Source organism: Acomys minous, assembly GCF_964271855.1.
Source record: "Acomys minous genome assembly, chromosome: 7".
Classification (NCBI taxonomy): domain Eukaryota; kingdom Metazoa; phylum Chordata; class Mammalia; order Rodentia; family Muridae; genus Acomys; species Acomys minous.
Window position 1 is genome coordinate 93,764,910 of NC_140488.1, and position 15,470 is coordinate 93,780,379.

Consider the following 15,470-nt stretch of genomic DNA (forward strand, 5'->3'; position numbering starts at 1 on the left):
CCAGGCATCACACTTTATCACCCAGGCCTTGTCCACTGCTGACCCAGAGCTGTAGGATGGTGTCAGTTGGCAGGATGGATAGGGGGAGGGAAATACAAGGGAAAGAGCCTTTCTAGAATGTGGAAAGGTGTTTGGTGGAGAGTCTTTGTAGTTTCTTAATCTGGACATCCCTGAGAACAGTGTTATACCTAGTAGAGATGAAGTGGAAGAAACAGCCCTTCAGAGAGGCAGATGGAGTTATCCCCAGGCGATCTTTGGCTGAGAGCTCTTATGGACAGGGTGGAAGACTTTGGCCAGTGGTCTTTCTTTCTTTTCTCTTTCTTTCTTTCTTTCCTTTTTTTCGTCCTTTCTTTCTCTTCTTTCTTTCTGCTCCTGCATTACTGCATATTTCTTCCTGGAGGAAAGTGCAGGAGGAGCCTGCATTCTGGCAAGGCCTGCATGACATTTAGCTTGTCATATCTGTTTTCAGAAATAAGCAGACTATGGAAAGGGACCTGCGAATGCCTCCCCCACCCCATCACTTCTGTGACCTGAGGACAGGTGGCTATTGGGTAGTAGACTGAAAGGTGCCCTGCCATCGGTCCTCTAGTCCTCTAGTAGCATCATCATAGCCATTTCAGGCTCACTCCCCAAGGGCAGAAACTCCAGTAAGGAGGCACTAGAGCAGAGCCCCAGTGGAGAAACTAGCCCGATGACAGATTTATAAATTCGTTGGGAAACACCTGGCCTCTACTTTGACTAGGTCCTATTCTCATGTAGTCTTTGCTGCAGCACTCCTCAGCAAACCATGTGCTATACTACTCCATGTTGAAGTGAACGGTACAGGGATGATTCTTGCCAGAGATCAGAATACAAGGAGGATACCTAGGACTGGCCTGGAATTCTAATTCTAGTCTCGGTGTACCCTTAAGCTAGCTATTTGATTTCACTGTGCAATTAATCTCCCTGTTGACAAAATTAGTGTACTTTTAATCCTCTGAAAAGGTCATCCCAAGGGCTGAACAGACAGCCATGCATTGATTGGGTGAAACAAAGCAAATGTGCAAGCAGTCCTATCTTTCTGTCCTTGGGAGGAGTAGAAAGGGAGGCACCCAATCCTCAAAAGGTCCCTTCCAGGTGTCCTGATCAGGAATATGCTCGAGAGAGGCCTCTGCGAAGTACCTTACCCTGGCAAAGTCCACCTCCTCGTACCTTGATCAGGAGCATTCTGGAAGAGGTAGCAGGCCTAGATCAGGGCCAGGTAGAGGGAGCAGGGGAGGTTTCCCAGGAAACAGTGAGGGCTAGCAATTGAGCTGAAGATTTGTGCAAGTAACAGGTGAAGGAAGGGTTACCAAAAAATTGTCTTTTTCCTTTGGGAGTGTGTGGAGGGCAGCTGAAAGAGGGTAGGGCACGGGGAGGGAGACTCCCACTTGCGGAAGTGTAAGTGTAACTAGATGCAGTCATCATTAGGAAGTACAGAACATGCAAAGATGGCACAGACCATGTCTTGATTTCTGCTGAGTGGCCTCTTAGTCATCAGAGTTTCTTGGATGGGTGACCATGGATGGCCTCTCTGATAGTTGTTGTCTTTGTCTTTATCAATCCCACCTAAGCTTCTCTTCATCTTTTCCTCATCTTTTCATGGGAGGGACAAGTTGTAGCCTTGTGAAAAAATCTTAGATTCATAGAGTCTCCACAGACGGTATTACTGTAGCACAGATATTTATCTTTCTGTTGTTGCTGCCCCTTCTGGTGTGCTCTTCACCCTGTTCATGCTTCAGTCTTGTCTGATGGAAGACACATAGCTTCACTAGACTATAATCTCTGTGAAAATAGGAGCATCGTCTCTCACTTATGGCTTAAACTCTAGTCCTCAGAATGCAGTAAGTGTTTATAGAATAAATTGGTTACATGAGTGAATTAATGTGTGCGTGTGAGAATGACTGTCATTTTGAAAGCATGATGTTTTCTGGGCTGAAATAAGGACCAATCTCCTCAGGAAAAACTAGACCCTTTGGCTAGGGTGAGTGCCCTCAGCCTTTCTAGAAGCAGGCTGCTTCCCAACTGCCCTAAGTAGTTTCTTGCCAGCATACTGGGTCAACTTGTAGTTTCCAGAGGGAATGTTGTACACAGGGACACAGGCTCTAGGGTCCTTCCTTGGAATGACTGCAATGTGTCTTGACAAAGGCATGACACACCAGTTTTACTCCAGAGAGCTGTTTGCACAGCATCCTTCACTTTCCCCCACCCCCTCCTTTCTCAAAGCAATTCCTTGTTTTGTGCATTTGACACATTTTGATGGCTTGAAAATGTCATGGAAATGCTCATTTATTCCAGCTGAATTCCTATAGGGAGACTATATATCTAACACCATGCTGTGCTGGGCCACCTGACTCTTTTGTTTGAGAGATTATGATGACAGTTTAATGGTGAGAGGATAAGGACATAGTGACCACGAAAGTTCACATAGGTAAGACAGGTGAGGTCAAGAACCTTGTTTTGCCTCAGGCTTTTCCAGTGAAATGGAGGATTATTGAATTATTATCGAGCCCAACCACACTCCAGGGCCTGCCTGCTTTCTCCATGGTAACAAGGCTAAATATGGAAGCGTTTCCATGGAGAGCCACACCACAGCTGCAGCCCTGCTTCCTCCAGGAAGCATCCTCTCTGGGCTTCTTTGGCCCCTTAGGAAGTGGCCTTCAGTGTTCAGGAGGTATCTAAGACATCAAGACCATGTCTTTCACCGTTGAAAATTTTTGTTTCCAACATATATTTTGTTTCCCCCAGACCTAGACCCATCAGCACTCCTTCCTCTCAGTAACTGGATGACGAGAGGGGCCACACGTCAGAAAGTTAGACAAGTGAGCCTGATGGCCTTGATGACCATCCGTGGAGACCATTCCATCTTCTGTTTGCTCTGAGGAGTGGGTTTTCTATTATCACAGGAAAGGGAATGTGATTGGCTAGCAGGAGACAGTGCTCTTTCAATCTCCAAACTTCTTGGGAAAATTATTGCTATAGAGTTTTTTTTAAATGCTTTCTAAAATTTCCCATAATTTCAAAATTCTATAATTTCATAATTACATCTAGGAAGTGTTTTTAATGCCCCATTCCATAGTTACAGAATGTTCAAATGCGACAAGGCTTTGTTTTTCCTTAAGGGAAAGGAAGTCTACTGCGTTTTCGAATGTGAACTAGTTCAAATCTCTGCCTTTCTTAACTGTCTGACAGAGCAATGTGGAATGAAACTTTGTTTTTGTTGAAGGCTGAAGATATAAGCTGAGCATTAGGCTTAAAAATAGCCTGTTTAACATCACTTGGCTATTTAGAGATTACATCATGTGTGTTTATAACTTAATCGCCTGTTAAATTGGGTCTTTATAAGCACAGCTGATGATGTGGGTGTGTTCGTGTATATTAGGAAATATCTATAATGCATATGTATACATAGAGAGCTGCGTTGTGCTGCCCAGTTAACTAAGCTATGGAAACTATTTTGGGACTGGAGAGATCTCGTAAGGCAGTTATAAATAGCCCCTTAAGAAAGATTCATATCGTGTGTTCTGTGTTGCAGGCCACGTGGCACCAGAGCCAAGTGATGGATGACCTGCAGTCCCAGAACCTTTCCATGGACATGACTGACTCCCCTCCCACTTTGGCCAATAACAGACTGGAGAATGGCATGGCCCAGCTGATAACTACCGAGGCCTGGAACATCAACTCCACTGACCTGGTAAAGAAGGCCCTGGTGACCGTGCCGGCCCCATCCATTCTGAACCCCCCAGCTGAGTCTCAGAGTGGCATGGCTCTGAAGGTTGCCGCCACCGTGTTGCAGCCCCTGTGCCTTGGGGAAAGCCCGGTGGTGATGCCCATTCACATGCAGGTGGAGGGAAGCTCCGCGCCAGAGCTAAACCCCAACGGCAATGCTACCTATGTTATGACGACACAAGGCCCTGTGCAGCTGCCGGTGGTATTGGAGCAGCATGTTTTCCAGCACCTCAACTCCCCTCTGGTCCTGCCACCGGAGGCCCCCTGCTCCTCTAATGCTATCCACAACAACCTCTTCCAGGGGGCTGAGGACTCTGAGGCCCAGCCTCAGCTCCTGGACCTGAGGATCCCAAGCCAGCCACAGGAGCCCACATTGCCATTTGAAGCTGTACTTCAGAATTTATTTCCTACCCAAGGCTCTCTGGGCCCTCCACCCTGCCAGCCTCCTCCTGCCTATGCTCCAGTGCCTCCCCAGCCCTTTAACTCTCCCTTGTCCCCTCTAGTCCCACCAGCTACCCTCTTGGTGCCCTATCCTGTGATCGTCCCCTTGCCAGTGCCAGTGCCCATCCCCATCCCTGTCCCAGTGCCTCAGAGTTCGGAGTCCAAGCTGAGCCCCGGTTTCCCCAAGGCACCATCTTCCTTCAGCCTGCACTCCTTTAAAGGCACCCAGAACACTCTGGAAAAGGACGGACTGAAGCCCTTAGACATCCTCCCGCCAAAGGAGTATTTCCAGCTTAGCCGCCACACAGTCATCAAGATGGGGAGTGAAAATGAGGCCCTGGATCTCTCCATGAAGTCAATGCCCTGGCTCAAAGCTGGCGAAGCTAGTCCCCCGCTCTTCCAAGAGGATGCAGCCCTAGACCTGTCTCTGGCAGCCCACCGAAAAGCTGAGGCTCCCCCAGAGACACTGTATGACAGCAGTGGGTCGGCAGACAGCCAGGGTCACACTGTGCTGGAGAAACTTCCCAGTGGTATGGAAATGTCCTTTGCCCCGGCCAAGTCTCGCGAGGCCTCGGCCATGATGGATAGCCACATCAGTGGCAACCATGGCACAGAGATGGTCAGCCAGCCAAGCCACCCCAGCGGTGAAATGAAGGCTGAAAATAACATTGAGATTGTGAGTGAGTCCCAGGCAGCCAAGGTTATTGTCTCAGTTGAAGACGCCGTGCCTACCATCTTCTGTGGCAAGATTAAAGGCCTCTCAGGGGTGTCCACCAAAAACTTCTCCTTCAAAAGAGAAGACTCTGTGCTTCAGGGTTATGACATCAACAGCCAAGGAGAAGACTCCCTGGGAAATGCTGAGCCCCTTAGGAAACCCATCAAAAACCGGAGCATAAAGTTAAAGAAAGTGAACTCCCAGGAAATACACATGCTCCCAATTAAAAAACAACGGCTGGCCACCTTTTTCCCACGAAAGTAAATAAGGACTTTAAAACATTTTTATGATTATGACATGGGGAAAGGTGCATTGGTTTTTTTAAAAAGGCATCTAAAACAAATTATCTTTGTTAATTATTTTGGGGGCATAAGTGGGAGGCAGAAAGGCAAATTAGCTAGTATCATTTTCTTTTTTAATTTTTGAATTTTCACAAATGAGTAAATAAGAGCAACCTATTTTTCAAGCAGATTGCACATTTTTTTGCAGCTTTAATGGAATATTGGGTGAATCAGAGGGGTAAAAGCTATTTTCATTGCCACAAAGTGCTTTGATGATGTAATACCTAATAAAGGGTAGGATGAATATTTCACAATAAATGTTTGTTTGCACTAATTAGTTGCAGTATTCTGTCATTTGTAAAATTTACATTTCTCAACCGGCATGGTTGGCCTAAACTCTTGCTTGTAAAGTGTCTAATTTATGACTGTTTAGAGACCTAAGCTCTTCAAGCATGTTGGGAAATATTGCCTTGTGCCCCACAGAAGGAGGATTCAGAGTGTGTATGGTCTCTAGAAAATCACTTTTTTCTATGGGCCTTGTTTTGTTTTGTTTTGTTTTGTTTTTTAATGTGGCAAAGGAACTGTGGGCAGGGGTGCAGAGAAATGAGTTTCCAATACTTAAGGCATCTCTCAGCTCACTTAGTTCTTAAGTGTGTTGAATTTTCTTCTTAGACTTCCCACATGCTAAAAACAAATGGCTGTAAAAGAAAAAAAAAGTGCCTTTGCCTAGCATGGCGGTCCTTTCCTGTAGTCTGGAGGCTAAGGCTAGAGGGTTGTAAGCTGAAGGCTGGCCTGAGCTTCATAGCTGGACCCTATAGCTGGACCTTGTCATTAAAAAAAAAGGCAAAAGTAGCCTACTTCTCTCCTGGAACCTCAGAGTTCAGCTGGGAATGGCTGCCCTTTTGGCAAGGCAATACCCGCATTGTTTTTAACCACTTGAAAAATCTTGTGAATCAAGTGTTATTGCAGGCCACTCAAAACCAGAGGGAGGTCGACTTCATATGAATTAAGACCGCAAGGAAGAGAAAGCCAGTCTTTGTTGGATAAACTCAGTAGTTCTCAAATGAGGGTGATTGTGTGTTGCCCCCACGCCCGACCAGGAGACATCTGGCAATGTCTGGCAATGCTTAAGGATGACTTTGGCTTGTCACAACTGGGGGAGGGTCTTCTTACTGTCATCTAGGAGGTAGACCAGGCACACTGTTACATCTGCACAACTTAGGATGCACAAGATAACCCCACTCCCAACAAAGAATAGCCTGAGCCGCAATGACAACTATGCCGAGGCTGTGAAGCCCTGGCTAAGCAATGCATTTGGAAGGAGAGAACAGTGTGTTGCTCTTCTGTGACAACATAAAGCCACCCACACAAATGAGGAACTGTGAGCGAGTGTCTAAAATAGACCTGCTAGGTGGCACATCACACTTGTGTCTGAAACTGTGCTGGCGAGAGACCGATTAGAGCACGCATGCTTTAAAACTTAAAGCTCTTTCTTTCACTTCTTGCAATTAGTATGTATCCAGCTGTTACTGTGAACACGAACAGGAGGATAAACAGTTGTAAGACTGTTCTTTTATTACCAATCCCTCTGTGGAAAAGGTTACAGTTTTAGCTGGTCCTGTACCATACAACTAGAGTAGATTTTTTTTTTTGTCCTGCATCATTTTTCTTTGCCATTGACATTTATTTTTACAAAGTATGACCAATTAGCTGTTTCTCAGCTGACACTGTCTTTTCAGGATTTACATGGCACAATCGCCCCACCCTCTGTTCTTCTTCCCAGAATGAATTTCTGGCCATGTTTTCTAAGCACAGTATGCATTATAGTTTCAAATAAAACAGAAGTGTGCTTGGGGACTAATGTTGCCCATTTGTTTGCAATTGTTTCTCCCTAGGCTTTGGGTCATTTTTGCTGCCATGCAGCACTGCATAGGCTTTCTCTTCCACCCAGGGGGGCCCAGGTATTCAATGGATTTCAACTGGTTATCTAGATTTGGGGATCAAAGCTTACAATTTGCTGTTAGAAACAAGTGATAGACATACAAGTGCAAAGGATGGCATTTGTAGACTGCAATTACCTTAAAAACCTCAAACCACACATTTCTCATGGTTGGAAGGGAACCTCTTCTGTCTTCAAATAGAAGCTCTGCTTTGGTGAGGAGGGCAACTCCATCTCTAGATGCTGAGACAACGGGAGCCCTGGTTCAATTCCTGGAACAGGCCTTCCCCAATTGAGCCATACCTGGTGTGTGGTCCTTGCTGTTCAATTGGGGGGGGGGTGAGCAGAGGTGGGGGAAGTGTGTGTTGTTATGGGTGCTTGTGTACATTGTGGTAGCACTGGAAGACCTGCCCATTGAGATCCTTGCACAGAATATTTATTGTGCTCTACTACTGCAGCAGGAACGCTCTACCTGTTTTCTCTTCCCAGCCTTTGATGAAAACTGGAATCTAATCCATTTTGGTACCTGATAGCCAGAAAATCAGGAAAAAGGACAGGATCCATTGTTGTGGATGGAGTAAGCCCATTAATTTAATTCAATATCCCTTCCCAAGTCAGAAGTTGGCAAATTTTCACACCATCCTTTAGGGCTAGTGGCCTGGACTCTGGTTCCTTGTCTGAGGACTATGATCCCCATGGGGATTCCCGAGTGGAAAGCCAGCAAACTCTTCAGCCACGTCATTTTTTCCTGTTCAGTTTAGCCCTACAGTCAGTGTTGGGTGTGCAGCATCACTACAGCATCCAGGTAACCTACTTTGAGGTTTCAGCCATGAAAGATTTCCATCAGCTTCCCTACTGACTTCATTTTCTGTCTCTTCTCACACATGTTTTGAACCAACTAGGAGAAAGATCAGCTTTTCAGCTTTTGGGGTTTTGTGGTTTGTTAAAAAAAACATGATTAGTCTTTGGGAATGTCGATATTTGCTAATACTTATAAAGAAGGCTTCAGCTGGCTTCAGTTCAGAACTGATTTCTTTTTAAAAGAAGATCACAAAGGTCCATATTTTTGAGGCAGAAATCCTCTTGTAGTGTAAACCCTCATTTATTTAAAGAAAATACAGGAGTAAGATACACCTATTATCTTACCCAAGGAAGTCCTTGCCAATAAATAGAAAATTCAAAAATGTGGTAAAAAAAAGTTTTGTTAAGACTTAAAGGCAAAACTATCACAATTTAAGCAGGATGATAAGTCTGCAATGCTCAAAAATCCAAACCAAAAGTGTGCGGTGGGGAGCAGAAAGGGAAGAAGGAGTAAATGAGGAAAGGGAGGGAAGGTGAGAGGGAAAGGAGAGAATATTACTGAGAGAATATGTCAATACCCTCATTATCTTCATAAACAGCATAATTAATAGAACAGCAGGAAATGATTTAGACTCCATTTTACAAGAGAGGAAATCGAGGCTCAAATGAGCTTTCTGCTTTTAGTTTTTAGGCATCAACAACTCAAAAATATGTACTTTGGGTTATTCTTAAATATTGGGTCTTAAACCCAATGAAACCACAGGAATTTGGACTCTGGGGGCAAAACCCAGTATGAATTAGTGATGATTCTGAGTTAAAGATTCTTTTTCAATCATTCTAGAGACCAATCCATCTAGCTGGAATGCTCAGAGCTCTTGGCACAATATTTAAGGGGAGACTTCAAGCTGAAGGGTGTAGATGCCAAGCCTGTAAAAGCCACACTTAAAAGCTGCTAAGCTGAAAACGTTTACAGCAGGCAAAAAATGATAGAGGTCATTCTGGCAGACTTTACTCCTCATTAAATGAAAAAGGCAGTTTTCCACAACACTCACTTCCACCAGGTCAAATAACTGACCTCCCACATCAGTGAGACAAAACAGGGTGTATTGGAAAGCCTTAGGATGCCACCCTAATAAATCTATCACTTATTAAACATATTGGTTGGTTTGATATGAGTAGAACATGTAAATGCTTGGAAGAGCTAATTCCCAAACATTGCAAATCCACCTTCCGTTGTTATAGACCCAGGGATTTCCAAGCCGACTGAGATATTAGTTATGTGTTGCTAAGCTTATGAGTAATTCTAATTCAAAAAAAGATAAACTGCTGAGGATTACCATATTAAATGAATTTGTAGACTATTTCTCCCTCAATTCTGTTCTTTATGCACATACAGACAAAACTAGGCTCCCTCTACTGACAAAGACTGTGAAGGTCACCTGGAAACACTCCCTCCTCTGCTAAATTTTCAAAGCTAAGGTTTACCAGCCCAGGCAACTAATAACATAACATGTCCTTACTACACTAATGATGCCATGGGTTTTTCTTTATGGTCTCCTCAGATACAGCCCTTGATTTTTCTCTAGGACACATTTCAGGAGAGAGGAAGAAGTACTACAGTGGGCAAACTCAAGTTCTAGGGAGCAGACACTGAGTCTTACTAAGGGTTCTCAACCTTGGAACTGTCACGGCTTTATGTCTTCCTGTTGTTGAGGAGGCAGAAGGAGGGGAAATGGTGACTTGCAGGATATTTATTCAGCAGTGTTTTTGACCCCTTCCCACCAGATTACAAAAAGCTCTCCAGACACTGCCAAGTGTTTCCTAGAGGATAAAGCCACCCCCAATCTAGAACCTCTGCTTTTCCTCAACCTTCCTAATGCAGGGACCCTTTAGTACAGCTCCTCATGTTGTGGTGACTCCCAACCATAAAATTATTTTCATTGTTACTTCATAACTAATGTTTCTGCTTGGTATGGTTCACAATGTAAATCTCTGATACACAAGATATCTGACACGTGACCCATGTGAAAGGGTCCTTCAATATCCAACAGAGCTATGACTCACAGGGTGAGATAGGTCTGTCTGACACCTGACCCATATTGGAAGCTCAGATCACCCTTACTGAGTGTACTCAATCAGTCAGGGAGATGTTCTCTGACATCCCGCTCATATTTTCTGGCTTCGTACTATGAGGCTGATCTAAACAGCAACTATTACTTGGTATAATTGTTTTCCTACCCAAAGAGTTGTCACTCACCAAGCATACTAGAAATGAAGCTTCTCCCAGGCAAAGAAGGCTCAGCAGGAGTACTCCACTTGACAGAGCTGACTCCGCCAATCCTCATGGGAAACAGTATTTTACTCTCAGCTTGAACCTAGAGGGATCCAGTTTTTGAAGCTCACCATGTGTTTCCCAATGATAATGTAACCCAGGAATTCACAAGCACTACAAGGAAGTTAGTTGTTTACCTATTTTAATTTCCCTAAGTCCTTTTTTGCTGTCATTGAGCCTACTGATCTGTCTTTAATGGAAACCAAAGCCAATTCTGTCTCTCTTTTTTTGTCTATGCTGTAAGCACCAGATAGTTTTGTAGCCTTTTCCTCTTAGATGCAGGAGTCCCATCTTTCTTTTCCTTTGAGTTTCTACCTTATAATACCATCCAGATTGCCTTACCCCAGTTCCTCCAGCCACTATATAGAATCAAGAACTCCAGGCAAGGGATGAAATGGTCTGAAGTCGATTGTGGTGATATTTGTACAATTCTGTGAAAATACTTTTAAAATCTTTGAATTGTACACTGTCAAATGGGTTAAATGTATGGTATGTTAATTATATTTCAATAAAGTTATAATTTTAAAAAAATCACTAAAATATCCCCAGAGAGAAATCGAGAACTGATTATGGCTTCCAGCAAAGCCTCCTGGAACTGCACAGTGGCTCTCTGTCTTTGGTCAGTAACAAACATGTTAGCATACCCTTACATTCCATGGGGTCCCACAATCTTTAACTACTTATTCTCTCACTTTTCTTTGGACTCCACACAGATGAATTTAACTTTGCATATCCTCCCCCATACCTCATTTCTTGGCATTTGGAATCATCTTGCCTAGGTGGTTTTCCCTAAGCAGACCTTTACAGAGTTTCAGCTTGGGCCCTCCCATGTGTTTATCAGGATTAAAATTGCATGTGGCCACAGGTTTCCCAACTGAAGCAAATCATCATGAAGAAGAAGACTGTATTAAAGAAGTTGTGAAGCCAAAACGAGACTGCAATGGAGTCTCACAGTCTGCTCCGCATCCTGTAACGTCTGCACGTGTGGTTGAGAAAAGTTCCCTCATGATAATGGCATTATACTTACCCAGACACTCACGTTTTATGCCACCTTGTAGGCAATGTCTCTATTAGGGCTCATGGGCATGCACTTTTTCTAATTTGTCACAGTCATAAAAGAACCATTTTGGGCATGTAAGTCCTAACAACTTAGAGGCTCAGAATTAGGAACGGGTTCCCATCACCATTTTCCCTGCCCTGAATGTAGTCTGGGACACGGAATAACAATCAAAGGTGAAGTACTGTTCCCACAAAACAAAGGACATTGCCCTATATCAATTATGCGACTTTAGCAGCTATCATTCTAGAAGGTAGTTGCGCTAGCATTGCAGGGCATTGAAAAGTCTTCAGTGTGTCAAGAATTCAGTGCTTGGGTTGCCAGGGCCAGCATACAAGGTTAACAATTTCTTGTTAGCAAGTGATGTTTTTTTTTTTAACACATCTTTATGATTTCAAGTACTGATGGAAACAGACTAACAAGGTCTTGCTTGACAGAAGCCCTTGTGGGAATTGTATTAACACAGAGATAACATTATTTGGAAAGAGGGTATCAACTATGCTTGAATGAATGGGTACTCCTGAGGTACTTGACAGTGGGTGAGAACACTCTATTTTCTTTGTGTGGCTGGGAAATGCTACTCACTAAGCCGTGGGAGACCTAGATAATGGAGGGCTAATTCTTTAAGCTCTGAACCCTTTTATTGCAACTGTTTTCAATGAGAATCTTTTCAAAGATGCATTAATGTTTTGGCATGGGGAACCTTTTTTTTTTTTAAACTCAGCCATTGTTATGGACAGTGAAGATAGGTCTAAGCTGAGAGGACATGATGCCCTCCAAGCTACATGTGGTGAGGACATGATGCCCTCCAAGCTACATGCGGTGAGGACATGATGCCCTCCAAGCTACATGCGGTGGGGTGCTGTCTCCAGGTGGGGTCTCTGACCCCAGTGCCCATTCCCCACTAGTGTTTTTCTTCTCTGTCTCTGTCTCTGTCTCTGTCTCTGTCTTTCTCTCTCTCTCTCTCTCTCTCTCTCTCTCTCTCTCTCTCTCTCTCTCTCCCTCCCTCCCTCCCTCTCTCTCTCTCTCTCTCTCTCTCTCTCTCTCTCTCTCTCTCTCTCTCTCTCTCTCTGTGTGTGTGTGTGTGTGTGTGTGTGTGCATATGTTGTTTCAAAACTCTCTTTGCATCACCCCCTTCTCAACTTCCACGACTGTCATCACTAACCAACTGGCTCTTATCCACAGGTTGACCCACAGCATGAAATGGCCCTTGTTCCCTTGTGAGTACCTCCTCTTCACTCAGTATGTGGGAGGTCTGCTGAGGCTAAGGGCCTCTTCCCTCACTTTCTCTGGGGTGGGCATGACAAAGGATAGCATCTTCCATTTTACTGAGCCAGTGTCTGTCCCTTAGGTGGTAAAACTCCCTACAGTAAGCCTGCACAGTAAGACTGAGCTCTGTGTCTTCGACTCTTGCTCCACAGTTCACAGTAGCTGCTTAAGCCTCAAGAATTGCTGAGCACAGCCCCTTCTCTGCTTTCAAAGGTGTCACATAGCTATATCAGCCCTGCCCTAGGCTCTGTCTGGCCTTTCTAATTTGGGCTTGTTCTGAATCCAGGTCAAAGGTATCTGTACAAGCACCAGATGAAAGGCATGCTGTACTTTACACGTTTCATTCATAGCTCATCCTTTCTATTTTCCTTGACGAAAACACCAGGGTTAAAAAAATCAATAAAAATTCCAAATTATATATGTTTTGTTAGTGGTTCATTGAATAAAGTCTCTCTCTCTTACCTCTTCTTTTTCTCTTACTTCCCTGTTTATTTTTAGTATGCTGCAAACACCCCCAACACTGCTACTACTTAATTTTTAAAAAATGACAATAGTTACTTAAAGGCGTCCTGATTTTCTCTCAGACAGGTTGTACCTTTCTGACCATATCTCTCTTCTCATTGCTTTGCCCTCTTCAAATGTGATGCTAATGCCATAGCTCTTCCTCTATTTTCTTTCCCTCTTTCCCTTGTAGGCTCTATCCATACTCACACTCTACCCACACTCATACACACCCATACTCACACTCTACCCACACTCATGCACACCCATACTCACACTCTACCCACACTCATACACACCCATACTCACACTCTACCCACACTCATACACACCCATGCTCACACTCTACCCACACTCATACACACCCATGCTCACACTCTACCCACACTCATACACACCCATGCTCACACTCTACCCACACTCATACACACCCATGCTCACACTCTACCCACACTCATACACACCCATGCTCACACTCTACCCACACTCATACACACCCATGCTCACACTCTACCCACACTCATACACACCCATGCTCACACTCTACCCACACTCATACACACCCATGCTCACACTCTACCCACACTCATACACACCCATACTCACACTCTACCCACACTCATACACACCCGTACTCACTCCCATACTGTATGTTCCTTTCAGGCGACCTCATACACTCTCATAACAGCCATCAACATCTTTGCTATGTTTGCTCACTTCTGGCTTCTCTCCTACAGGCCTTCCAACCCGCTCTCTCCACAGGGTAGGACTTCATATTCGTCATAAGCTAAGCTAAACCCAGCCCAGACAGCTCCCCTTATCGTCCCTTCCCAGCTTCAGTATTCACATGCTCCTGTCACCTTCTTCCTTGTTACCCAAGAGGACACATAGATCTGTTCCCCATGTTTCACTTTCATCTCCATTTCTTAGGCTCTTCCTTCCTTATGTAGACTCTTCAATTTTCCTCAAATCTATCTTTTTTTTTCATACTTTTCTTGACCCAGCCCATACCAGTCCCTGCCAAGACTGTTACATTAAGCTCAGAGAGGAAATGAGGGCAGTACCTCAACTCTTCCTGCCTCTTTTCTACATACTGGCACCAGAATCCTTCTGGTGATCGATAATTCTTACCATGTGGTTGTGCTTGACCCATACTCTGTGGCCTCATGTGCGGGCAGGCATTCTAAGGTCAGGCCCCAACCCAGGCTTGTGTTCACAATTCTCTTCTTTCCTCATGGGTAAACTCCAGGAATACAGAATGGTTATGTGTTCCCAGGATATGTCTCTCACTCCTGAGTGCCCTTTTCCCAACACCCTTTCCCACCTCCTTAATCTGGCCACTCCCTCCGGGTGTAGTTCAAAAATAATTCCTCCTCTAGAGACCTTCCATGGACATTTCAGGATACGGTAAAAGCATTTTCACCCATTGAAACATGTGCCCAATGATATCACCTTTCCAAAGTCATTCAAGTCAAAGCATGGCACCCTCTAGGGTGAAAGGCACAATTATTGTATCTTACATGTCTAGCAGAGAACTGGAATTCGGGAGACCCTTGTTAAATGTTGGCTCAACTGAACCAATGGAGAAAGTACCCCTTGTACGCATACAATTCAGTACATGGCAATCCATCCATACGAAAGAGATACATCACAGTGCTTTCTAAACAGAAGGCATTTTTCAAATATGTCTCCTGCATCTTTATTGGCTTCTTTGGAAAAGCTCTCTTCCAGTTCAGACTGACCGTGAGCATACTGTTGCAGCCATAGGAGGCTCCTTAAACTCTTGAGCCTGCTACCTCCAATTCTCAGGTGCTGGGATTATAAGCACGCAGCACAACCAACCACCCATCTATTTCTGAATTCTTAAACAAGAATATACATTAAAAAAAACCAAGCAAGAAATAGTGGGAAAATCTTGTCACTGGAACACAAAGAAAGTGTTTGAATATTTGCCTTTCCAGAGTTTGTGAATTTTTAAAAAATAAATTACATGCATGGACTCCAGAGCAAATATATACATTATAAAATATATGCAAAATCAAAAATTTGAAAGGATGAACCCAGTATTAAATAGGTTCAATATTTTCTTTCTGTACTCCGGTCCATCATCTTATGCATCCCATGAGGTAACAATGAAATGAAAGTATTCTAAATCTTTCAAGCAGCTGAATATAAATTTAGAACCTCATATAGAGGGAAGCATTCTTTTGTTTTAAAGTACAGACAGTACAGATGCAGGAGATGTTCCTGCGTCAAAAGCCATTTTGCCCACTCCACCCGACAAAGAGGTGGCTGAGAGACCATGAGTGCAAGTTAAGAGAACCAGTGCTACAGGAATCTCAGCTTATCATCTTTGCTTCTTTCTAATTGGGTGAGCTTGTGCCAGT

General features: G+C 44.1%; 1 protein-coding gene across 3 annotated transcripts in view; it reads left to right on the plus strand.

The window, feature by feature from the left end:
* RAI2 (retinoic acid induced 2) overlaps positions 1 to 5,518 on the plus strand; it is a 65,267-nt gene extending 59,749 nt beyond the window's left edge. For all 3 annotated transcript variants that reach the window (XM_084788980.1, XM_084788979.1, XM_084788978.1), the window contains exon 2: positions 3,554 to 5,518. In XM_084788980.1, coding sequence (XP_084645106.1) covers positions 3,578 to 5,167 — 1,590 coding nt within the window. In that variant the 5' untranslated portion in view covers positions 3,554 to 3,577 and the 3' untranslated portion in view covers positions 5,168 to 5,518. The remainder of the gene's footprint in view (positions 1 to 3,553) is intronic.
* Positions 5,519 to 15,470: the final 9,952 nt, after the last annotated feature.